The sequence below is a fragment of the Chiloscyllium punctatum genome, chromosome 8 (assembly GCF_047496795.1).
Source record: "Chiloscyllium punctatum isolate Juve2018m chromosome 8, sChiPun1.3, whole genome shotgun sequence".
Lineage (NCBI taxonomy): Eukaryota > Metazoa > Chordata > Chondrichthyes > Orectolobiformes > Hemiscylliidae > Chiloscyllium > Chiloscyllium punctatum.
This window is the reverse complement of record NC_092746.1, coordinates 105,033,632-105,058,779: the sequence shown is the minus strand read 5'-3', so window position 1 is coordinate 105,058,779 and position 25,148 is coordinate 105,033,632. Positions and strand designations below refer to the sequence as shown.

Genomic DNA, 25,148 nt, shown 5'->3' with positions numbered 1-25,148 from the left:
CTTTGGACTGTGGGAGGAAACCGGAGCACCCGGAGGAAACCCACGCAGACACGGGGAGAATGTACAAACTCCACATAGACAGTTGCCTGAGGCAGGAATTGAACCTGGGTATCTGGCACTGTAAGGCTAACCACTGTGCCACCGTGCCGCCCCCAAACTTCTTGACATTTATTACAACAAAGAGTATACCATCACATTCTTAAATTAAGTAATGCAGATTGTAGAGAAATCCTTCAGGTCTTGGAATCTCAAAGCCAGCTCTTTTAGCCATGTTATCATAGAAACCCTACAGTGTGAATACAGGGCCTTTGAGATTAGAGGTTTTTTTTTAAGATTACTTACAGTTTGGAAACAGGCCCTTCGGCCCAACAAGTCCACACCGACCCTCTGAAGAGTATCCCACCCAGACCCATTCCCCTGCCTTATTACTCTACATTCCCCTGACTAATGAACCTAACCTACATACCCCTGAACATATGGGCAATTTACCATGGCCAATCCACCTAATCTGCACATCTTTGGACTGTGGGAGGAAACCGGAGCATCCAGAGGAAACCCACACAGACACGGGGAGAATGTGCAAACTCCGCACAGACTGTCACCCAAGTCTGGAATCGAATCCCTGCCACTATGAGGCGGCAGAGCTAACCACTGAGCCACCGTGCTGCCAATATGGTTAATCCAGTTAAGTCCCTGGTTAAAAGTGACAGAGGGTGATGACAGTGCCGAGGGACTTTAGCCTAGTGTGACACAACAGGGTGACTGGCCTCTTTCCATTCCATAACCATTTTGTGCTGACAGCCCAGGAACTCCTGCACCTGCGATATTGGATTGCTCACTCAATATACTTAGCGAGCTACAGAGAAACCAGGGGGCCTGCCTCGAACATACCAGCTAAACTACCCAAGGTAAAACTGCAGTGAAGGATTTGGTGAATAAACACTGCAATCTGTGGCTGGCAATTATCGCGGAAACTCATCAGTTTAACAGCAGCATTCTGGCATCCGCAAGTACAAACAACCTCAGAAGGTGTAGAAATTACTCACCATTTACACAGATCTCATAGGGTTTGCACACATCAGCTTCGAACAAGCAGCCTGCAAGAGAACAGAAGGCAATCTATTACAAATAAAATTAAACCCAGACAGACTAGCCTAAAAAAAACCTTTCGAGACCAACGTATTTAGAGTCATAGAGATATACAGCATGAAAACAGACCCTTCGGTCCAACCTGTCCATGCCGACCAGATATCCCAAACCAATCTAGTCCCACCTGCCAGCACCCGGCCCATGTCCCTCCAAACCCTTCCTATTCATATACCCATCCAAATGCCTTTTAAATGTTGCAATTGTACCAGCCTCCACCACTTCCTCTGGCAGCTCATTCCATACACGTACCACCCTCTGCGTGAAAATGTTGCCCCTTAGGTCTCTTTTATATCTTTCCCCGCTCACCCTAAACCTATGCCCTCTAGTTCTGGACTCCACCACTCAGGGAAAAAGACTTTGTCCATTTACCCTATCCATGCCCCTCATGAGTTTATAAGGTCAACCACAGAATATAATTTCCAAAATTCACCAGTTAAGACTTATGACTGAGAAACATTTTTGATGACCTCTCTCAACAGAGCCCACACTCACTCTCTGATATAATACTGACCTCCCAGGAAGGCTCATGCTCTACCACTCTGACTATTGAGTGAAACAGCACCCACTCTCATTCATCCAGTACAAACCTCTGCCCTGCTCTCCCTGCTCACTCACCCCTCAGGGTATCTCACCAGATTTCCCCTCACCTGTACCAACACTGTGCAAGACACTTCCCCCTCATGCATAGAATCATAGCAGCACAGAAACAGACTCTTCGGTCCAACTAGTCGATGCCGACCAAGTTTCCCAAACTAAACTAGTCCCACCTGTCTCCGTTTGGCCCATATCCCTCTAAATCTTTCCTATTTATGTACCTGTTCAAATATCTTTTAAATGTTGTAACTAGAGCTGTATTTACCACTTCCTCTGGCAGTCCATTCCACATACTAATGTCCTTTAGGAAAGGAAATCTGCCATTCTTACCTGGTCTGGCCTACACATGACTCCAGATCCACAGAAACGAAGTCTGCCCTCTGGGCAATAAATATTAGCCTAGCCAGTGACGTCCTGGGCCCAAAAAGAAGTTTTTAAAAAATACCTCCAGATTTACACACGAGCCTTAAGACATGCACCAGAAATCATCAAGACCAACATTTTTCCCTTGGTTATACAATGCCTACCCCCAGCTCTCAGTCTATGTTTACTCCTTGCAAGAAAAGACACTGGGAAAGCACCAGAAGATGAGTATATCCAGTGGAACTAGAGTCAGTCAGAAACAAGAGTGAGGTCTTTGTTACTTTGTTAAGTGTGATATCTGCCCATCTAACACTAACATTACATAGGTTTTACGTTTTGGCAATCCTAGTGGTTTATTATGCAGCTATTCGTAGTTAATTACACTCTCCTTTCCTTTATTCAGAGCCTTCTCCTCTGCCATTGTGGCTCATCCCTGGGCCTGGAGGATGTGTTTTCAACTGTGATAGCCTCTGCAATCCATACTGTCACACACGGCCTGAATCTCAATTCCTCCTTTAATCCCTTTGCAGGAGAGAAAAGCCCACAATGGGGAAAGAGGTAGTGAGGTGCCTGGCATTTGGCTCCTTACTTCCTACGAGGTAAGGACTCCAGCCCTGGTCAGTGAGGACAGCGACAGCTCATGACAATGCTGAAACATCCATGTCTTGCCAGCCAAGGAAGAAGCATTGTCCACAGCTGGGCTACTCTCCCAGCGTGTGTGTGCGTGTGTGTTTGTGTGTGATGTTCATACCATGCCAGAACATCCATCCCGTGTTCACAGCATTTTCCCTAAAGCTAAGAGTCTTGCCCTCCCATACAGCTCCTCCTCTGCTACCTGGAAGGAAGAAGCCACAGGTCCTCGGAGGATGTACAAGCCAGGCAGCCTCTAGTTCAGATATAGACACCTCTGTGTGTGTGTTTGCTCGAGTACAGTAAACAGTACATGCTAGTCACTACCATGTCTTTGTAGCTGGCCAAGGAACGCTTGCCCCAGGTCAATGGCACTCAGACGGCCACCAGAGACTGCCAATCTGCTCAGTCCAGGCAAGAGAGGACTCCATTTCCCAAAGCACACTGAACACATCCCAGCCCTCGAGCCATAATGTATCTGGGGTCACTCAAACCTAATCTCCAAGGCCAAAGGGCTCTTTGACATGGCTTCCTCCTTCCGCCCCAGCTGCAGGCTCAAGGATTACATTTTTTTGTTCGTATGTGGGACGCGGGTGTCACTGGCTGGGCTAACATTAACTGCCCATCCCTAGCTGCCCTTGAGAAGGTGCAAGCAAGCTGCCTGCTTGAACCACTACAGTCCACTTGGTGTAAATAGACCCACAATGCATTTGGGGGGGGGGGGGGGGTGCCAGGATTTTGACCCAGCGACATTGAAGGAACGGAGATATATTTCCAAATCAGGATTGTAAGTGTCTTGGAGGGGAACTTTCCTACGTATCTGTTGCCCTTGTCCTTCTAGATGGTAGTGGCCACAGGTCTGGAAGATGAATTTCTGCAGCACATCTTTCTGATGATAGACACCACTGCAAGTGAGCATTGGTGGTGGAGTGAGTGAATGTTTGAGGATGTGGTGCCAATCAAGTGGGCTGCTTTTCCCCAGATGGTCTCAAGCTTCTCCAGATGTCATCACTTGGAGGCTATATCAGTTCTTTTAAAGCTGCAGCTTATATTTTACTGGTTTGCTAAGTTGTTACCCTACTTAGTGCTTCTACAAAAGATTACAGCTACAGTACATTGGGAAACCATAGGCATGCATTTGGCCCTACAACTCTATGGCACTGGTAAGCAAATGAGAGGAATTCTCCTCATTCTACACAACTCATAAAACTTGGCGTAGGCTTCCACTTAAGCCAGTTTTGGGAAAATGTTGACAGCCTGAGAATAGTTTGTTAAAGAGTAACAGTAAAATTGGCTCTGACTGTGGGACAATTGGAACACTGACCAGTTGTATGGAACACCTAATTAGAAACCTTTATTACTCAGTCAACAATGAAATCAATTCTTTTCTTGCAAAGAAATACCTTGAACATACAAAAATATCCTTAATGTTCACCTCTGACTTGAAAGGAAATCATTAACCCATGATAACAATGGGGAATGCTAGCAGCCACACAGAGCTCTCCAGGCAACATTCTGTTTGTAATTGTTTCTCTCTCCGAGGTTTCACTGAATTTGCAGTTAGGTGGGCAAGGAGGCAACTTGATACTGGGGTCTACATCATTTTAAATATTACAGCAGCCTAGTGTCACTTTCCTCTCTTTATCATTGAAAAACTACAGAGGTAGATCATTATCTAAATGGCAATGGCTTAGGAAAGGGAAGGTGAAATGAGACATGGGCTTTCTTGTACACCAGTCACTGGAAGGAAGCATGCAGGCGATTTATTGAACCTCACATTTGGAGGACTCGAACCAGGAGCAGGAATGTCCTGCTGCAATAGTGCAGGGCTTTGGGAAAGCCACACTTGGAGTATTGTCACAGAATCACTAAATTGTTACCGCATAGGAGGAGGCCATTTGGCCCATCGTGCCTGCACTGGCTCTCTTACCTAGTGTCAATCTTTTACATTTTCCCATATCCCTGCACACTATTTCTATCCAAATCATTATCCAATGCCTTCTTGAATGCCTCAATTGAACCTGCCTCCACCACATCTCCAGACAGTGCATTCCATACCCAAACTACTCACTGTCTGAACAACACCCTTGTTTCTTTTGCAGATCACCTTAAATCTATGCCCTGTCATTCATATTCTTTTTACAAGAGGAAACAGCTTCTCCCTAGCTACTCTGTCCAGCTCACTTATGATTTTGAATACCTCTATAAATCTCCTCTGAGCCCTCTTCTCTGCAAGGTGAACGGTCACAACTTCTTTTCAACCTATCCTCATGATTTCTCGTTCCTGGGACCATTCTTGTAAATCACTTCTTTTAGAATCTCTACAGTGTCGAAACAGGCCCTTCAGCCCAACAAGTCCACACCGACCCTCTGAAGAGTAACCCACCCAGACTCATTCCACTACCTTATATTTACCCCTAACTAATAACCTACCCTATGGGCAATTTAGCATGGCCAATTCACCTAACCTGCACATTTTTGGACTGTAGGAGGAAACCAGAGCACCCGGAGGAAACCCACGCAGACAGGGGGAGAATGTGCAAATTCCATACAGACAGTTGCCCGAGGCTGGAATCAAACCCGGGTCCCTGGCGCTGTAAGGCAGCAGTGCTAACCACTGAGTCACTGTGCTGCCCTATCCAATGTATTCAAATCTTTGCTGTAGTGTGGTACCTAGAACTGTACACAATTCTCCAGCTGAAGTCTAACAAGTGTCCTATGCAACTTCAACATTACCTCTCTGCTCTTGTACTCTATGGCCCTATTAATAAAGCTGAGGACACCGTGTGCTTTATCAACTGCCCTCTCCACATGTCCTGCTACCTTCAACGATCTGTGCACATATCCACCTCTGCTCCTGCACCCCTTGCACTGAGTGGCTGAGCAGGCCATTTCTTAGGCCAGGTGAGAGGCAGCCATATTGCTGTGGGTCTGGAGTTACATGTAGGCCAGACCAGGTAAGGATAGCACATTTCCTTCCCTGAAGACAAATCAGACAATTCACGATAGTTTCATGGCATCCTGGCTAATACCCATGCATCACTAAAACATGCTTGGCTTACACATCCAAAGTGAAAAGAAAATGCTGAATGCACATCCAAAGGAAGAACTACTTTGTCTTGTCCAAGGAGGGCAAATAAAATATCCTGAAGGATATTCATAAAATGATGTGCACTTTGACCACAAGCTAGTAGTTTCGTAGTCACTATTACGGATCCTGAGAAAAAGAAATTTAGGCAGGATTGTTAGAATATCAAGTTTACATCATAGCAAATAGCTAAATCCGAGACACTTGAATGTTTGAAAGAAAAAGTGGTTGAATGAACAGCTGAAGCAGAGGAAGAGTTACAGCATTATGTGGAAAAGAGATTACCATTGGAAAACTCTTACAATGAACAGCACAGGTCAGATGACCCAAATGGTCTCCTTCACACTTGCAAACCTCTTAGGTTTTTACTTTTGGAAAATTATTTGCAAAGAAAACATTTTATCAGATTTCACAAAATCTCCACAATCAGGGAGCCAAGGGAATGACAAAACCTATTTTCAACAGTTTAATAGAATAGATAAGGTGAAGTAAAATAAATAACAATCCAGGTATTTCCAGGCAGCAAGATAAGCAGGTGGGGTGAGAAGGCAGTGAAGAGCAAATTTGGAATAGAAGTCAGGATAGACTTCTTTGCACAGTGGCTGATCAATAACCAGATAGTTGAGCCAAAAGGCATTGGCGATAGCAGGATGACAGTTAATGGGGTAGAAGGATTCCTGGTCCAAACTTACACATTCTTTGGGACAACATATACTTTGGGAGATGGATTTCAAATCAGTTCGAGCTGGCAGGAATTTAAGTAACAAATTAACACAGCAGGGAACAAGGAACAGAAAATTTAATTTCATGCAATAAGTCACATCTTATGGGCGGCACGGTAACACAGTGGTTAGCACTGCTGCCTCACAGCGCCAGAGACCCGGGTCCAATTCCCGCCTCAGGCGACTCTGTGTGGAGTTTTCACATTCTCCCCGTGTCTGGGTGGGTTTCCTCCAGGTGCTCCGGTTTCCTCCCACAGTCCAAAAATGTGCAGGTTAGGAGAATTGGCCATGCTAAATTGTCCGTAGTGTTAGGTGAAGGGGTAACTGTAGGGGAATGGATCTGGGTGGGTTGCTCTTCAGAGGGTTAGTGTGGACTTGTTGGGCTGAAGGGCCTGTTTCCACACTGCAAGTAATCTAACCTTTCATTTGGAGCTAAACGCATTATTATTGGACAATTAACAGACGGGAGCAAATCATTCAATATTTTACAGCAAGTGGCTAGAAACAGACATTGGCTGTCCATAATCCTTTCAGCCGAGCGGTGCAGCTTTCCCCCCTTTAGTAACATAATTGGGGAGACACAATAAAATGTTTAAATAGAAGATTCACACATGTACAAAATCTGTTGTAAAGCGGTCTTTACTTCGTAACTGTACTTGTGTGTGCAATGCATAGTTTGCCTCCAGGATCGCACTCCACTGTAGCTTCAGTCTGTTGCACAGCATGATATTACTGGAGCACATTTGGTACGGAACTGCCACTTGTACATTCAAGAGTCTGGTCTAATGTTTAATTCAAGTATTATAAATAAAGAAGGTTAATGCATATTGAACTACATGAAGCAATATGGCACTCTCTTTCTCGCTCCCATTCAGTACGCAAAGATGGTCTGACATTTCACTGAAGTATTCCTGCTCTATTGAGCTGGCAGCCCTGTGACTGGTAATGCAAAGAGTCATAGAGTCATAGAGATGTACAGCCTAGACAATTCATCAATAGTTTATCAAATTTCAGAGGGGTCATGTTCACCTTTAAGGAACCCTCTTCATTTCTGGCTCATTGTGGAATTTTTATCCCATGATGGGCAGATGATCAACTCTGCCGGGCTGTCTCACAGAAACATGTGTCACAAATGTGCACAACAGTTCCGAAATAAAGCTCAGAGCCCTTGTGACTGTGATAGCTGTACCTGAATCCAACAGGGGCATGACACATGCACTGCTTGCTAAATGTACAAAGTCAGAAAACAGTTGTCTTCACAGACTGTTAAATTGTAACATCCAGCTGGAGAACTGGTGCAGGAAGGAGGGCATCATATTTCAGAGACATTTCAGTCATTCTGGGGTAGGTTGGGGCCCAGCGCTCCTCCTATTTCTCCTTCCAGTGAATGCCATGGCCAGCATGCTGACACCAATCACCGTGTGCCAAGTGTATGCCAAACACTGGAATGGACATGCCACCACACAGCTTAGAGGGAACATGGATGGACTGCATCTTAGCCAGACAGGAGCTAATGTGGGCGGCACAGTGGCACAGTGGTTAGCACTGCTGCCTCACAGCACCAGAGACCCAGGTTCAATTCCCACCTCAGGCGACTGACTGTGTGAAGTTTGCACATTCTCCCAGTGTCCGTCCGGGTTTCCTCCGGGTGCTCCGGTTTCCTCCCACAGTCCAAAAATGTGCAGGTTAGGTGAACTGGCCATGCTAAATTGCCCGTAGTGTTAGGTGAAGGGGTAAATGTAGGGGAGTGGGTCTGGGTGGGTTGCGTTCCGGCGGGTCGGTGTGGACTTGTTGGGCCAAAGGGCCTGTTTCCACACTGTAAGTAAGTAATCTAAAAAAAAAATGTAATGCACTTGCAGGGACTTTCTCTAGAGCTGTTGAGGAGGGTTTAGACTAGATGGGCAAGGGTACTGCAATCAGAGAGAAATCTCAGATTTGTTGGAAGCAATGCTGGTAGAAGGAAGAAAAAAGCAAAAAAAAACATGCGAAGCATCAAACAAGGTCAGAATAGAGAATTGTGTTAAAAAAAGTTAAAGGCACGCTGTTTGATACACACAGCATTTGCAAAACAGGCTGATGCTTTGAAGGCATAACTTGAGGCATGATTTAATTGCCATTAGAGAGACCTGGCAGCAGGATGACCAGAATGGAAAATTAAACATCCAACAAGGGTCAGCACCTAGGAGGGATAGGCAAGATAGCTAAAGAAGATGGGTTAGCATTCTTAATAAATATGCATTCCCAACGCTATAATTCATCTTACACACTCGCACAAAGTCAAGATCTGTCCCTATTCATGTCAATAATTTCAGGCTCACATAAATAAGCACTCTGGAAGCATGCCCTGATCATATGTCACACTTTCAGTACTGAAAGGGATAACTTTATCAGTTCTCACCTCAATATTCAAACATTGCTTTCCGTGAGCATAAGAAAGCTGCTGTAAGGGACAGACTCAGAGCTGTGAAAGGGCTGTAGGCCAGGAAGCTCTTTCTCAAATGATTAGTCAGATGCCTCTGTTTGTGTTGTAAATGGCGATGATTTTATGAGAACAAGCTGAACATTCAGCTCAGTGTCACACACAGTTTCCCAGCAACCCCCTCATGTGGTTGGAGAAATCATACAAAACACAGCTGTGTATCAACAAATGTCCTCTGGGTGAGCAAAGCCCACTGACAACAACACAAAGCTAGAACATAACCCCCCAGGGCCAGTTTCATATGTTCCCAAGGCAGCAACACTGGTTAATGCAGATTAAAGGTTTCTACCTCCTTCAACAACTCACCTCAATTCCAGATGTTCCAAGGAGTTCTCAACATTGACTCCAGAGCCAAGGAAATCTCATAGATTCAAGTTAAACTTGACAAGGGAGCCTTAATTATCACATAGCACCTCTCTTGCATTTTGAACAGGAAGCATTGAGGGTGGCAAGAGCTCAGAATGTACTGTATTGTGTGTAGGGGCCTGCAATGTTCATCTTTAACAGTGACTTGTAGAACTGCAAATGACCAAGCGAGTCAAGTCCTAAAGGAGACAGTTGCTAGACTCGATGTGCGGGAAGCAGTGAGAGAGAGCTCATGATAACAAAAAAATCTACTGGACTTCATCCTCATAAACCTCGCTGTTGCAGATACTTCTATCCATGGCAGTATTGGAAAGGGTGGAGACCGTGGTGTTGGAAAAGCACAGCAGATCAGACAGCATCCGAACAGCAGGAAAATCGATATTTTGGGCATAAGCCCTTCATCAGGGAACATCGATTCTCCTGCTCCTCGGATGCTGCCTGACCGGCTGTGCTTTTCCAGCAACACACTCTTGACTCTGATCTCCAGTCCTCACTTTCTCCCAGTATTGGAAAGGGTGACCACTGCACAATGTTTGTGGAGATAAAGTCCTGTCTTCACATCAAGAACAGCCTCCATCATGTGTGTGGCACTGGCACCATGCTAAATGAGATAGACTTAAACAGATCTAGCAATGCAAAACTGGGCGTCCAGGAGGCACTGTGGGCCATCTACAGCAGCAGAAATTGCATTCATCCACAAGCTGTGCCGTCATGGCCTGGCACATTCCCAAATCTGCCAATACCATCAGGCCATGTGAACAACCCTGGTTCAATGTAGAGTGCAGGCAGCATGCCAGGAGCAGCACCAAGGGGTACACCAAGGAGAGATGTCAGCTTGGTGACATCTCTATGTGTAGGCCAAACAGTGAAACAACAAACAATAGGCAGGGTGGAGGTGGGTATTGCAGATGTTAGAGATTAGAGTCACGGTTAGAGTGGAAACTGATGAAGGGCTTTTGCCCGAAACGTCAATTTTCCTGCTCCTCGGATGCTGCCTGACCTGCTGTGCTTTTCCAGTATCACTCTAATCTTGAAACAATAGGCAGGGCTAAGTGACCGCACAACCAATGAATCAGATTGAATGTTTGTCCTTAGTGTTCATGACCAATTATATACCTACAGGAATAGATAAATAATTAATAGAAGGCACAAGCTCCACAAAAGTCCCCATACTCAACATTAGTGCAGCCCTGTACATTGATGGAGGAAGTAAGGCTGAAGTAATTGTAACCATGTTCAGGTGGATGATCCATCTCGGTCTCCTCCAGATATCCTCAGCATCATCGATGCCAGTCTTCAAGCAAGAGGCATCATAAAGCAGCTGATGGCACTGGATACTTGCAAGGACAATGAGCCCTGATAGCACTTCAGCAACAAAACTGAAGACCTAAGCTCCAGAATGAGGTCTTTGACACTAGCCAAGCTCCACCAGTACTGATATAACACTGACACCTACCCGACAATGTGAAAAGCTGTCCAGGTGTAGCAGCTCACCACCACCTTCACCAGGACAATTGGGGATGGACAGCACAGTATGACATGATCAAAAAATAGAACTTCTGTCCCAACGTTTCAGGATAAGGTCTTTCTGAACTGCCGATTCTTCCTCAGTATGATCATTGTCAGGTCTCCTGACCCATTTGCTCAATTTCACACATTTCTGGTCATCTCTTCCCCTTTATTTTGGTTTCATTCTTTCATGAGATGTGGGGTGTTGCTGGCTGGGTCGGCATTTATTGACATTATTGGCGTGCTGCTTTCTTGAACCACTGCAGTTCACAGAGTGTAAGTACACCCAAAGTACCACTATGGAGATACTTTCAGGATATTGGCCTTGCAATAGTGAAGGAACGACAATAATAAGAAATACAAAGCTTTGGACAATTTATACGAGTACACTCATGATTCTGGGGCTCTTCTCTCTCTCGAGGAGAGTGTTGCGAGGTGATTTGATGGAAGTGTTAGAAATCCATAACAGTCCTGGAGAGAACAGACAGGGAGAAACTGGTCCCAGTGCTGGGAGGGGTCAAGAAGCTGTTGATGCCAATTTAATGCAAAAAGCTAAAGAACTGGTGATGCTGTGAGAGAAATAAACACATTTTCTGGTCAGCAAGTGGTTGGGATCTGGAATCCACTTATCAAGAGTGTGGAAAGAGCCAATCCCAAGTTTTGAAAAGAGAATTGCAATGTTATTTGAGAAGAAAGAATTTGTCAAGCTATGTGGAAAAGGCTGGAGTGTTGAATCCCATACAACAGGGGGCGAAATTTGGAATACAAAAACAGAGCTAACTCAATGGCAACTGTCAACTGTCGTTAAAATCCCATCTCATTCGCTAATGTCCTTTATGGGAGTAATCTGCCAAATTTACCAAGTTTGAGTTACCTGTAACTCCAGATCCACAGCAATGCAGTTGATTCTTAACTGTTCTCTGGGCAATTAGCAATGGGCCGCGAACATTGGCCTAGCCATGAATGAAGATATAAAACTGAACTAGCTCAGTTACTCCTGCAGTATAGTCAAAACTGACCATATAGATCCATGATTGTATTTTTGTTCTGTGAGCTCACCTCAACTAATAAATGGGGTGAGACCATCAGAACTGATTTCATGCCAAATCATTGCAGTCTGCAGGAGGGAAGAGCTTCAGCACATCAATCTTAACATTGGATCGAGTCCAGGTTTCAGAGGTGAAAGTGCAGGAACAAATACACAAATCATCTCTCGGCCACTTTTTTAAAAGTGTTATCAGCTGTAAGATTAAGTACTCTCTCATTCAAAAGGTTGCTCTGCTATATAATGGCAGTTCACAGCAATCCAATTTGCACTTCTGAAGGACAGTGAGCTATTGGTACAATGGGAAAATCCAAATGGACATGTATACAGTTGTTAAAAGTAAGACACAGCACTTGGCCCCAACAGGTTCATTAAACACTTTGAAATTATCCAGTTTTCCTAAATAAGACCTGCAATAGCATTGAGAAAAATAAAAACATGTTAGCATGTGATTAGAATATAAGATTGAAGATGAGAAAAAGAGCTGTATAGGTCCTTAGTAAGACCACACTGGGAAAAGTCTTTACAGTTTTGGTCTCGTTACCCAGGGAAGGATACATCTGCCTTGAAGGAATGCTTGGAAAGATGACCAGCTTGGTTCCTGAGGAGATGGCATGGTGGCTCATTGGTTAGTACTGTTCCCTCACAGTGCCAGGGAACCAGGTTTGATTCCACCCTAGGGCAACTGTTTGTGTGGAGTTTGCACATTCTCCCCCTGTCTGTGTGGGTTTCCTCTGGGTGCTCCGGTTTCCTCCCACAGTCCAAAGATGTACAGGTCAGGTGGATAGGCCATGGGAAATAAAGGGATGGGAGTGGGTCTGGGCAGGATGCACTTTGGAGGGTCAGTGTGGACTTGATGGACTGAATGACCTGCTTCCACGCTGTAGGGCTTCTTGGGAAAAAAAGACTAGAGCCAAATTCCCTAGAATTTAGACGAATATGCAGTGAACTCATTGAGGATGTTTCCTCTGGCTGGAAACTAGAAGAGACTCTCAGAAAAGAGGACTGTAAATCCCTGAAACTATCTACCCAAAGGCGCTGTAGATGCTCAGTCACTGAGTGCATTCGGGATTGATATCTGAATGCAAAGCAATTCAAAGCATATGGGTAAGATGTGGGAAATTGGAGCTGAGATAAAAGGACAACTCGTTTGTACTGAATGACCATGCTAATTGGAAGGACCGAATGGCCAACTCCTCCTCCTATTGCTCATATTTTTTATAGTGACTGGAATCTATCCCATTGTCCCAAATAAACAATCAGCCTGAGCACCTAGCTGCAGCTGTGATGATGTTGACCACGCAGACAGACAGAAAATTCCAACCTATGAAATGACCCTGCAATAGAAACATTTTCTTGACCCATTCTGGACAACAATGACAATGGACGGAGTTCTCAGTTCATCCAGTGTGTGCACATCTCCAGATTTAAAGAGATCACAGCACAGACCGCACCTGCTGTGAAGCACCAGTCACATTTCAGTGTGAGATGGAGTTCAAAACTGCCAGCAGTAGAACCCAGCACACCAGTCCCAGGCAGAGGAGAGATTTTCAAATATAACCTTTAGGAGAAGCTCATCCACGTATGGAGCACAATGGCAACAGCCAACTTCACTGTTTACATTATTCAAGAGTAATGGTGCTCAAAACGCAATGCTATAAATTCTACTTCCCAACAGTGACTGTAGAATGGACAACATCATCACAGAATCATAGAATCCCTACAGTGCAGAAGGAAGCTAATTGGTACATCAAGTCTGCACCAAACATCCAAACAGCATCCCACCAGACCCACCCCTCTACCCCATGCCAGTAACCCCACCTTCCCTCCCGCTACCCCTTTCCGCCTCCATGGCTGACCTGCACATCCCTGCACACTTTGAAGCAATTTAGCATGGTCAACCCAACTAACATGCATATCTTTGGGAGAAAACCATGGCACCTGGAGGAAACCCATGCAGACACAGGGAGAATGTGAAAACTCCACACAGACAGTCGCCTGAGTATGGAATCAAACCCGGGTCCCTGGCCCTGGGAGGCAGCAGTGAAGCTCACTGAGACATGTGCCTCCTGTTCCACCAGATGGAACAATGACAGGAACAGCCAAAGAAAAACTGGCAGAGTACCTTCAAGGGGGGCCTTCAAAGGCAAGACACAAACTGGAGCTAAGAGACTTGAACAGACCAGGACCATGATGGAGTCTTGCTGCCTATTGTCCTTCACAGAACCATAGGCACCATGTTTAATTAAATAAAAACAGGTCGCTTTGTGTCAGGTGGGATGCAAAACTTTTTTAAAATTGCAAATCTGATCTCAACCCACTCACTTCTAGATCTAACAAAGGCAGGACGGGGAAAGTTTGGAGGTTGAATTTGAAATTAGTTAAATAGTATTTGCATTAATTACAGTCAAACCAACCACACCCAGCTCAGAAATCCAAACTCCACCAATTTCAAGGTAAGTATTCCTACAATCAATAAAAGAAAGAGGAAATACATCATACAAGTTAATAATGCAGCACATCATACTGTAAACCTGTATCTGTCAGCAAATGAGGTTTAGATGGAGATTAATATGAAGAGACAAACTTGCACTAGGGTAATTATATTCCATAGTTCATACACCTGATGGGGGAGGTGTTCAGAATGTGCATTGGCACCAGCATTGAAATCTAGCTCATGTGAAGTTAGGAACAGGAAAAAGAATCTCTAATTGCATTCATTGTTAATGCGAATGACATTTAGAGGATCCCATCATGTCGGTTCCCAAACAATAAGCATGATGGATGTCTGCCTGTTCTCCTGTGCACATGCCCAGATACAAGGCAGCCATTCACCCTATGCTGAACTACTGCTTTATTAAAGAAAATGGAGGAACATTGATGCTAAGCCTTTTTTTTCTCCATGGAATGTGGAGAATAGGCTTTGAACTACTGCAGCTGAAATATAAGCAAAGCAAGGAATAGAGACATTCCTGGCTCTATTTCTATATGAAGCATCTCAGTAGGAACCAGAAGTTACAGTTGTTAATACATCGCACTTCAAGGTATAACAGATTTGCAATGCATTGCACAGAATATTTTATTGGCATAGAGAGCATTTATTTAGTTGCATATCATCTTCTTTTATCAGACCAGAAGTTCCCTGGCAATTTTCAAGTGTAGCCTATATAGTATAAAGGGTTACATTTTACTGAGTGGTCTGCTGATCTGAGAGTGCACATTGTCACAAGAAGCAACGAGATGAAGCCACAGTCAGATGGCTCTTAAATTAAGTTATGTTTTATTTACCTCAGTAGACTCTGTAAATATTATTTAGCAGTATAACAAGACCAATAATAGTCTAGAATATTAACCGGTAAAGAAAATGCATTGTTTACCTGTGAGATTTGGGGTTATGTTTGTACATACAATATACAGACCACATCAATCATAAAGTCATAAAGATTTACTGCACAGAAACAGACCCTTCGGTCCAACTCATTCTTGCCAACCACATATCCTAAGCTAAGCTAGTCACATTTGCCAACACTTGGTCCATATTCCTCTAAACTCTTCCTATTTATATACCCATCCAGATGTCTTTTAAATGTTGTAATTGTACTACCCTCCACCACTTCCTCTGGCAACTCATTGCATACACGGACCACCCTGTGTGTGAAAAGGTTGCCCCTTCGATCCCTTTTAAATCTTTTCCCTCTCACCCCAAACCTAGTTCTGGTTTCCCCCACCCTAGGGAAAAGACTTTGTCTATTTACCCTATCCATGCCTCCCATGATTTTATATACCTCTATGAGGTCACCCCTCGGCCTCCAACATTTCAGGGAAAACAGCCCTAACCTCTCCCTATAGCTCAAACCCTCCAACCCTGGCAACATCTTCGTAAATCTTTTCTGAACCCTTTCCTCAAGTTTCACAATATCTTTTCAACAGGAGGGAGACCAGAATTGCACACAATATTTCAAAAGTGACCTAACTGATGTCCTGTATAGCTGCATCATGACCTCCCAACTCCTGTACTCAATACTCTGACCAATAAAGGAAAACATACCAAACACTTGCTTCACTGTCCTAGCTACCTGTGATTCAACAGTGAAGGAGCTATGAACCTGCACTTAAAGGTCTCTTTGTTCAGCAACACTCCCTAAGACCTTACGAATTAAGTGTATAAGTTCTGCTCTGATTTGCCTGTCCAACCTGCACCTTACATTTATCTAAATTAAACTCCAAAAGTCACTCCTCAACCCACTGGCCCATCTGATCAAGATCCTGTGGTAATCTGAGGTAACCTCTTCGCTGTCCACAACACCTCCAATTTTGGTGTTATCTGCAAACATACTAACTATACCTCCTATGTTAACATCCAAATCATTTATATAAATAATTAAAAGTAGTGGACCCAGCACCAATCCTTGTGGCACACCACTAGTCACAAGCCTCCAGTCTATAAAGGAACCGTCCACTATTACTCTCTTCTACCTTCAAGCCAGTTCTGTATCCAATTGGCCAATTCTCCCTGTATTCCATGTGATCGAACCTTGCTAACCAGTCTTCCATAAGGAACCTTGTCGAATGCCTTACTGAAGTCCATATAGATCGCAGCCATCACTCTGCCCTCATCAATCTGCTTTGTTACTTCTTCAAAAAATTCGATTAAGTTAGTAAGACACGATTTCCCACACACAAAGACATGTTGACTATACCTAACCAGTCCTTGCCTTCCCAAATACATGTACATCTTGTCCCTCAGGACTCTCTCCAACAATAGTTTATAGTTCCCTGGCTTTTCCTTACCACCTTTCTTAAATAATGGCACCATGTTAGCCAACCCTCACCTGTGACTATTGATGATCAAAATATCTCAGCAAGGAGTCCAGCAATCACTTCCCTCGCTCCCCACAGAGTTATAGGGTACACCTGATTAGGTCCTGGGAATTTTTCTACCTTTATGCATTTTAAGACATCAAGCACTTCATTCTTTGTATAATGGACATTTTTCAAGATGTCACCATCTACTTCTCCACATTTGGTACCATAGAATCCCTACAATGCGGAAACAGGCCCTGAGGTCTAACAAGTCCACATAGACCCTCTGAAGAATAATCCACCCAGACCCATTCCCCTCCCTATTACGCTATGTTTCCCATGACTAGTACATCTAACCTACACATCCCTGAACACAATGGGCAACTTAGCACAGCCAATTCACCTAACCTGCACATGTTTAGATTGCACAGAGCACTTGGAGGAAACACATACAGTCACAGGGAGAATGTGCAAACTCCACACAGACAAATGCCCGAGGCTGCAATCGAACCCAGGTCCCCTAGTGTTGTGAGACAGTAATCCTAACCACAGAGTCACCGTGCCAATATCTTCAAAGTCCTTCTCCAGAGTAAATACTAATGCAAAATACTTGTTTAGTATCTCTCCATCTGTGGTTCCACACATAGGCTGCCTTTCTGATCTTGGAGGGGCCCTTTTATCTCCTGAGTTACCCTTTTGTCCTTAATGTATTTATAAAATCCCTTTGGATTCTCCTTAATTCTATTTGCCAAAGCTATCTCATGTCCCCTTTTTGCCCTCCTGATTGCCCTTTTAAGTATACTCCTACTGCCTTTATACTTTTCTAGTGATTCACTCAATCTCTGCTATCTATTCCTGACATGCTTCCTTCTTTTTCCTGACCAAAATCCTCAATTTCTTTATTCATCCAGTATTCCCTACAACTACCAGCCTTTCCTTTCACCCTGACAGGAATATACTTTCTCTGGATTCTCATTACTCATTTTTGAAGGTTTCCCATTTTCCAGCCGTCTCTTTACCTGCAAACATCTGCCCCCAATCAGCTTTTGAAAGTTCTTGCCTAATACTGTCAAAATTAGCCTTCCCCCAATTTAGAACTTCAACTTTTAGATCTGGTCTGTCTTTTTTCATCACTATTTTACAATTAGTAGAATTATGGTCACTGGCTCCAAAGTGCTCCCCCACTGACACCTCAGTCACCTGCCCTGCCTTATTTCCCAAGAGTAGGTCAAGTTTTGCACCTTCTCCATTAGGTATATCCACATACTGAATCAGAAAAATTGTCTTGTACACACTTAACAAATTCCTCTCCATCTAGAGGTTGGGGGGTGACTTTATAGAGGCTTATAAAATGGTGAAAGGCATGGATAGGGTAAATAGACAAGGTCTTTTCCCTGGGGTGGGGGAGTCTTGAAGTAGAGGGCATAGGTTTAGGATGAGAAGGGAAAAAACAATTTTAAAAGGACCTAAGAGGCAACTTTTTTCATGCAGAGGTTGGTGCATGCATGGAATGAGCTGCCAGAGGAAGTGGTGGAGGCTGGTATAATTACAACATTTAAAAGGCATCTAGATGGGTATATGAACAGGAAGGGTTTAGCATGGATATGGGCCAAGTGCTGGCAAATGGGACAAGATTAGGTTAGGATATGTGGTCGGCATGGATGAGTTGGACTGAAGGGTCTGTTTCCATGGTGTACATCTCTATGGCTGTAAGTACCTCTAAACCCTTAACACTATGTCAGTCCCAGACTATGTTGGAAAGTTAAAATCCCCTACCATAACCATACTATTATTCTTATAGATAACTGAGATCTCCTTGCAAATTTGTTTCTCAATTTCCTGCTCACTATTGGGAGGGGTCTATAGTGTAACTCCAATAAGGTGATCATCCCTTTCTTATTTCTCAGTTCCTCCCAAATAATTTCCCTGGATGCACTCCCAGGAATATCCTCCCGCGGTACAGCTGTAAGGCTATGCCTTATCAAAAATGCCGCTCACCCTCCTCTCTTGCCCGGCTTTCTGTCCTTCCTGTAGCATTTGTATCCTGGAACATTAAGCTGCCAGTCCTGTCCATCCTTGAGCCACATCTCTGTAATTGCTATGATATCCCAGTCCCACATTCCTAACCATGTCCCGAGTTCATCTGCCTTCCCTGTTAGGCCTCTTGCATTAAAATAAATCCAGTTTAATTTATCAGTCCTACCTCATTCCCTGCTGTGTCCCAGCCTGTCCTGATGTTTGACTTGCTCCTTTTACCAACTTTACCAGACTCAGATTGATCTCTTTCCTCACTATCACCCTGGGACCTACCACCACACACACCCCTCACTACCACACCTTATTAGTTTAAATCCTCCCAAGCAGCTCGAGCAAATCTTTCCACCAGTATATTAATCTTTCCACCAGTATATTACCTTCCAATTCAGGTGCAATCTGTCTTTCTTTTACAGGTCACTTCTACCCCGGAAGAGATTCCTATGATCCAAAAATGTTAACCCTTCTTCCCTGCACCAGTTCCTCAGCCACACATTCATCTGCTCTATCCTCCTATTCCTTCGCCATCTCTGTGCACCAGGAGTAATTTAGATATTACTACCCTAAAGGCCCTCCTTTTTAAATTCTTGACTAACTTACTATATTCTCTCTTCAGAATCTCATCCTTTTTCCTTCTCATGTTGTTAGTTCCAATGTGCACAATGATGTTTTGCTGATCCCTTCCCCTTTGAGAACATCCTGCACTCTCTCATGATCTCCTTGGTCCTGGCACCAGGGAGGCAACCCACCATTCTGATACCTCGCTAGCGGCTGCAGAAATGTCTGTCTGTGCCTCTGACTAAAGAATCCCCTATCACAATCGATCGCTTGGAATCTGACATACCTGACACATTAGAGCCAGTCTCTGCCACAAAAACTTGGCTGTTCGTGCTAAATTCCCCTGAGAGTCCATCACCCCCTACGTTTTTGGAAACAGCATACTTGTTTGAAATGGGATAGCCACAGAAGACTCCAGCACTACCTACCTCCCTCTCCTACCTTTCCTGGAAGTAACCTTTTGTGGCCTTGGTGTTCTACATTCGAAGTTTCAATTTTTCTTTTAATCTCATGGTCATTTGGAGGACAAAGCCATGGTCCATAATCTTCTGGCTCAAAATCAGAAGTAGAAAAACAATTATCTTTCTAATTCTTTTGCCCTGTAACAAATTCTGTGATGGAATCACAGCTGGAGATGTGCCTCCAGTGGGATGGGCTCACCTTATTGTAAAGGTACAGCACAGTACCTGCCAGAATTCTGGCACCAGTACTCCTGGTAAGTTGGATGTCAGTAAGCTGTTTCATAACGATCAAAGTAGTCAGCTTTGCTTACTAAGTTTACAAAAGTGGAGTGCTTCAGTTAGCCAGTCTGTCTATTTCTTCATATTCATTGCTGAGATGTGACACTGGCTGCACCAAGTGATGATGAAGTGAAGGCTGCGCCTTCTTGAACCTCTGCATGTGCTGTGGGTATAGCCACAATACTGTTAGGGAAGGAATTCCTCAGCGACACTGAGGAATGTCTCAAGCATAAAGCACACAGGTGAGAAACTGGAGTCAGTGTGCCCTTTTTTTGGGTATTTCCGAAGTCAATAGTGCTTCAAAATAACATGGGCAGTGCAAACACACACACACCTTTAGGGCAAAGTGGGAGCAGATGCCATTGTTGATGGGATCAGTGAGTGTGCATTGAGCTGTTGCTGAAGGAAGACACAGTGGGCAGATCATGACATCAGTGTGCAATTCAAAAGTGAAAGCAGTGCAGGTTCTTCATCCTCCAGCTAATGCCCTCTCTTAACCTCGCACAGCTGAAAACGGAGTTGGCAACAACTCCAAGCTTCCACAAGAATTATTTAAGTGGGTCACCAATTCCTTACCGACTAGTTGAGAGTTGATTTTTTCTTCTGGCTGCTGTTACCATTCCACAAGTGGAGTAAAGTGTCAGGTTTTTGTCGGCTTCAAGGCTTCTGCATAAAGAGGTGTGGGAGTTCTTGTCCATTCAGGGCATTCAGGAGCTGAATCCTGACCTGAACCTCAGAGAGGTACAATGTGCAAGATGTCTGCACATCAGGAAGGATGGTGTCACCGAAGTCTGCCTTCTCCTCCGAACACAGCTGCAATCCTGGAGTGGGGGAAGGTCCATGCTGCCAGTGACTGTGCTGTTGAGCATATACCTGGCTAGTTGGAGCTGGAGATATGTGCAACACTTTGTAGTTTGCCATTTGCTGTTGCATTAGCAAAGGACACTGTGGTTCTCTTTACGGTAAGAGGCAACCAAATTCTATCCTGCCAGGTAGAAGAAAATGGAACAGAAACACGGATTGCTTGACTTACAAGCTTCCCTGTGGATCAGGGTGCCACTGACTGCATGCCCATCTTTTTGCGGGCTTTACATCCCTGCCCTTTACTGGACCAAGAGGAATTCCACTGGCTCAGTGGACAGCTGACGTGTACCAAAATCAGAGGAACACGCAGATAATTCCTGATTATCACAGTAACAGCCAACATGATGGATTTATCCTGTGGCTGTTGGCTATGTCAATTATATCTGAGCCGCTACATTAAACCAAATGGAGGATCATTTACATCCAGATAGGAAAGCAATCAGGGCGTTAGTTTTGTGTCTCACTGAAAACACTGCCCCCCGACAAGTGCAGTCGCCCTCTCAGTATGGCACTCCAGTGTTGGCCTTGATTTCTGCGTTTGTAGGCTGAAGTTTAGCTTTGGAGGGTAGGAAACAAAACAGGACTGCTTCAGGGTCCCAGAACCCCACCTGAGGGGGGAGCAAACACCAGCTCTTTGGGTCTGGTTCCTGCCTGTTAAGGGTGGTAGGCAGGCACTCAAAGCTAGAAAGCCAATGAAAGACCATCTAGCAACAGAACAGCAACCAGTTGCATTAAATGGTGGACTCTCAAGAGAGCGCTGCAATCCCTGAAGGGGCCTCATCCGTAATCTTTCAAATTGTAAATGACAAAATAGAAAGACAACAGCTAGGGTAGCACTGTGTGGGTATGGTATCCTTCTGCAAGACCTGGGCAGGCAGAGAAAGCTTGTATCTGGATTAGTGGTGCTGGAAGAGCACAGCAGTTCAGGCAGCATCCAAGTAGCTTCGAAATCGACGTTTCGGGCAAAAGCCCTTATACTTGCCTGGAGAGCCCCCAGAAGAAACAGAACTGGTGGCTGATCCATACTGGTCCGACTCGTACATCTCAAAATGGATGACCAGTACTACCAGTAGGCTCATTTCATTTCCAGGTATAACTGGTAATTTACTTGTTTTCTCCTCTCTCCTCCTGGCAGTTTACTAGACTAATTGGTTGCCTGCCTCATTGTGAAAGGTGGTTTTGCCAGAGCCCTGCCCATCTCAAAATGGCCAGCACCAAGTTCAGTGTCAGGGTAAACATACACCGTCCAACTCCGGTATTTTCAGGTTCCATCCATCTCAGTTCTTTAGTGCAGAAGGGCTCGAAACACATCCCAAATCACTAGTGTGGGATTGAACTCAACACTGACACTGAGGTACAAGGGCGATCACCTTCCAGCTGGCTCACAAGAGACATAGCCACTGAATATTTTGTAAAGGATGGTGTGATATAGCTTGATTTTTTTTTTGTTTGCACGTTGTCCCAGTGTCTGTGTGGATTTCTGCCAGGTGCTCCAATTTCCTCCCACAGCCCAAATACATCAGGTCAGGTAGATCAGCTATACCACATTTCCTACAGTGTCCAGGCTAGGTGGAGTGCCATAGGAAATGCAGGTTATAGAGTAGATGGCTGGGTCTGTGTGAGCTGCTCTTCGGAGGGTCCGTGCAGACTCAACGGACTGAATAACATCTTTCCGCACTGTAGGCATTCTATGATTTATCTTTGCTAAATATTTACATTCTTCTGTATGCTAAATAGTAAAAGTAGCTCTTGCTGCCATAGGTCTGTTTAGTTGATTAAACTTTTCCAACAATTACTGCACATTCAATAAATGTAGCTGGAATATCCCATTCATACCATATCTCTGGCATAAAGTAAGAGAATGTGCGAGATTTAATATTTAATTTTGACTGCTGCTGTGTGGAGTATATTTATCAATTTTGCCAATGTCACAATATCATGAAGCATTAAATCAGGACACAATGGTTACACGCTAATGGTATTTAACTAGGAATGCAGAGGTTCTGACTTCAATGGTAAATTGCCAATATTTTGAAAAATGCTGAACTGTCATGAAAATGCAACAGTCATACCAATATTTCTCAAGGAAATGAACTGTCATTGGTCTGGTGTACATTAAACCAGGCTATATGATAGACATTTTGTCATCCTCTGATGTGGTCTAGCTCCCTATGCAACTGGATAACTACACTCCCTACGGGATGGAGCGTGTAAATAAATACTTCTAGGCATCATCACATACATCCAAAGAAAAATATTTTTAAAAACTGTCATAGATATTGATCTCATAGTTCAGGGCATAAGATACATTAAGAGCATTTGAAAGGCACCTTGGTTTCCTGATCCATTCAGTTATGCATGTCTGGGATCAATAGATCATTCTCTCAAAAGTGCTGGCTCAGTGATTCAAATAAAACACATTCGTGGAGTGTTTTATTTTTATTTCCAACTCTATTTTGATTTAATCCCTGCCCTCCCCTTCACTATTTTGATCACACAGCATTGCCCTTTGATGTGAAGGTCTCTGCTTGACACTGGCCACTCGGGTATTTCCTTTCTTCCTGGTGGTGGAAAATGAATAAAGATTTGTACACCTTGTGTGTCTCACTGTGTCCCACACCTGCACACACATGACATGGGGGCTGGGGAAAAATTTTAAAAATATAAAACGCATTCGGCATTTCCAGTGGTAGCCTTCATCTTAATCATCCATCCTCCTGTGATCCAAAACAAACGCTTAATCAGTCACCCTGTAACCTCACGGGTTGGCATTTTCTCACTCTATCATTACCATCAAGCCAAGGGGTCAACCCTGGTTCAATGGAGAGTGCACGAGAGCAGCACCTAAAAATGAGGTGTCAACCTGGTGAACCAACAAAAGATGACTATGGTGCATGCTAAACAGCAGAATTTAAACACGATAGAATTTAACAGTCCCATGTCCAACAGATTAGACTCAAGTTCCGCAGTCCTACCATATCCATTCAAGATGTGGGTACTTAGACATTCCCTGGAAGAGGCAGCTTCAAAATATCCTCATCCTCATCGATGCAGCAGCTCAGCACATCAGTGTAAAAGCCAAGGCTGAAGCAGTTATGACCATCTTGAGTTACAAGTGCTGAGTGGGAGATTAATCTCAGTCTTTTCCTGAGGTCAACAGCATCAGAGATGCCACTTTCAGCAAATGTGATTCACTCCACGTCATATCAAGAAACAGCGGACGGCATCAGATATTTTCTGATGATAACTTGCAACATCTCTCCAATGCTCCTTCAACAGCACCATCCAAAGCACCTCGTGAGACAAGGGCAGCAGATGCATTTGAGTCGCACCACTTGCAAATTCCCCTCCAAACCAGAAATGATCCAGATTTGAAACTATATCACTGTTCCATTATCATTGTTGGTTCATCTCTTATGTAGCGTGGCACATGAAAATGATGATGCGCAACACAAAGGGACTTGGAGGTACTTACAGTCATAAAGACGTACTGACAATTCTATAGATTTACCTGCACCCTAAGATTTTTTTAAATTAACAGGATGTGGATGTCACTGGCTGGGGCAGAATTGCTCATTCCTAATTGCCCAGAGGGCATTTACAAGTCAACCATGTTGCTGTGGATCTGGAGTTACGTGTAGGCCAGACTGGGTGAGGATACCAGATTTCCATCCCTGAAGGCATTAGTGAGCTGGATGAACTTTTCTGACAATCAATTTCATGGTTGTCATTAGACATTCTAGATATTTTATTGAATGCAAATTCCACCGCTTGCTGTGGCAGGAATCGAACCCGTGTCCTCTGAGTAGGAATTGGGTCTTTAGATTAATTGTCTAGTGATAAAACCAAAAGGCCGTTGTTTTATGCTCAGCGTCATCCACTAAAGACCAATCAAAGATGGCAGCCAATGCTGGTTTTGCCAGTGATACTTCCATCCCTGGAACAAATACAATGCAAAGCTATCAATTACTTGACCATACAGAAATACTTAGCCTTGTAGAAGACGTCAATTCATTGCTGAACAATTTAAAGTACTTCCTGCAATTGGAGACACAAATTGACTGGAGAGTCCTTCCAGTTACCAAGTGAGCAATCACAGGCAAGCAAGTGTGTTATTATGGCACAATTAAGGCACTGGAAGAATAGAGTGAAGCAACACAAGGCATTTTAGAGTGCCATTAAGATATTACGCAGCTAATTGGCC

At 44.1% G+C, this 25,148-nt stretch overlaps 1 protein-coding gene across 2 annotated transcripts in view; it reads right to left on the bottom strand.

The window, feature by feature from the left end:
* ptprn2 (protein tyrosine phosphatase receptor type N2) overlaps nucleotides 1-25,148 on the bottom strand; it is a 967,505-nt gene that overhangs the window by 883,085 nt on the left and 59,272 nt on the right. For both annotated transcript variants that reach the window (XM_072576204.1, XM_072576205.1), the window contains exon 2: nucleotides 1,047-1,097. In XM_072576204.1, coding sequence (XP_072432305.1) covers nucleotides 1,047-1,097 — 51 coding nt within the window. The remainder of the gene's footprint in view (nucleotides 1-1,046; nucleotides 1,098-25,148) is intronic.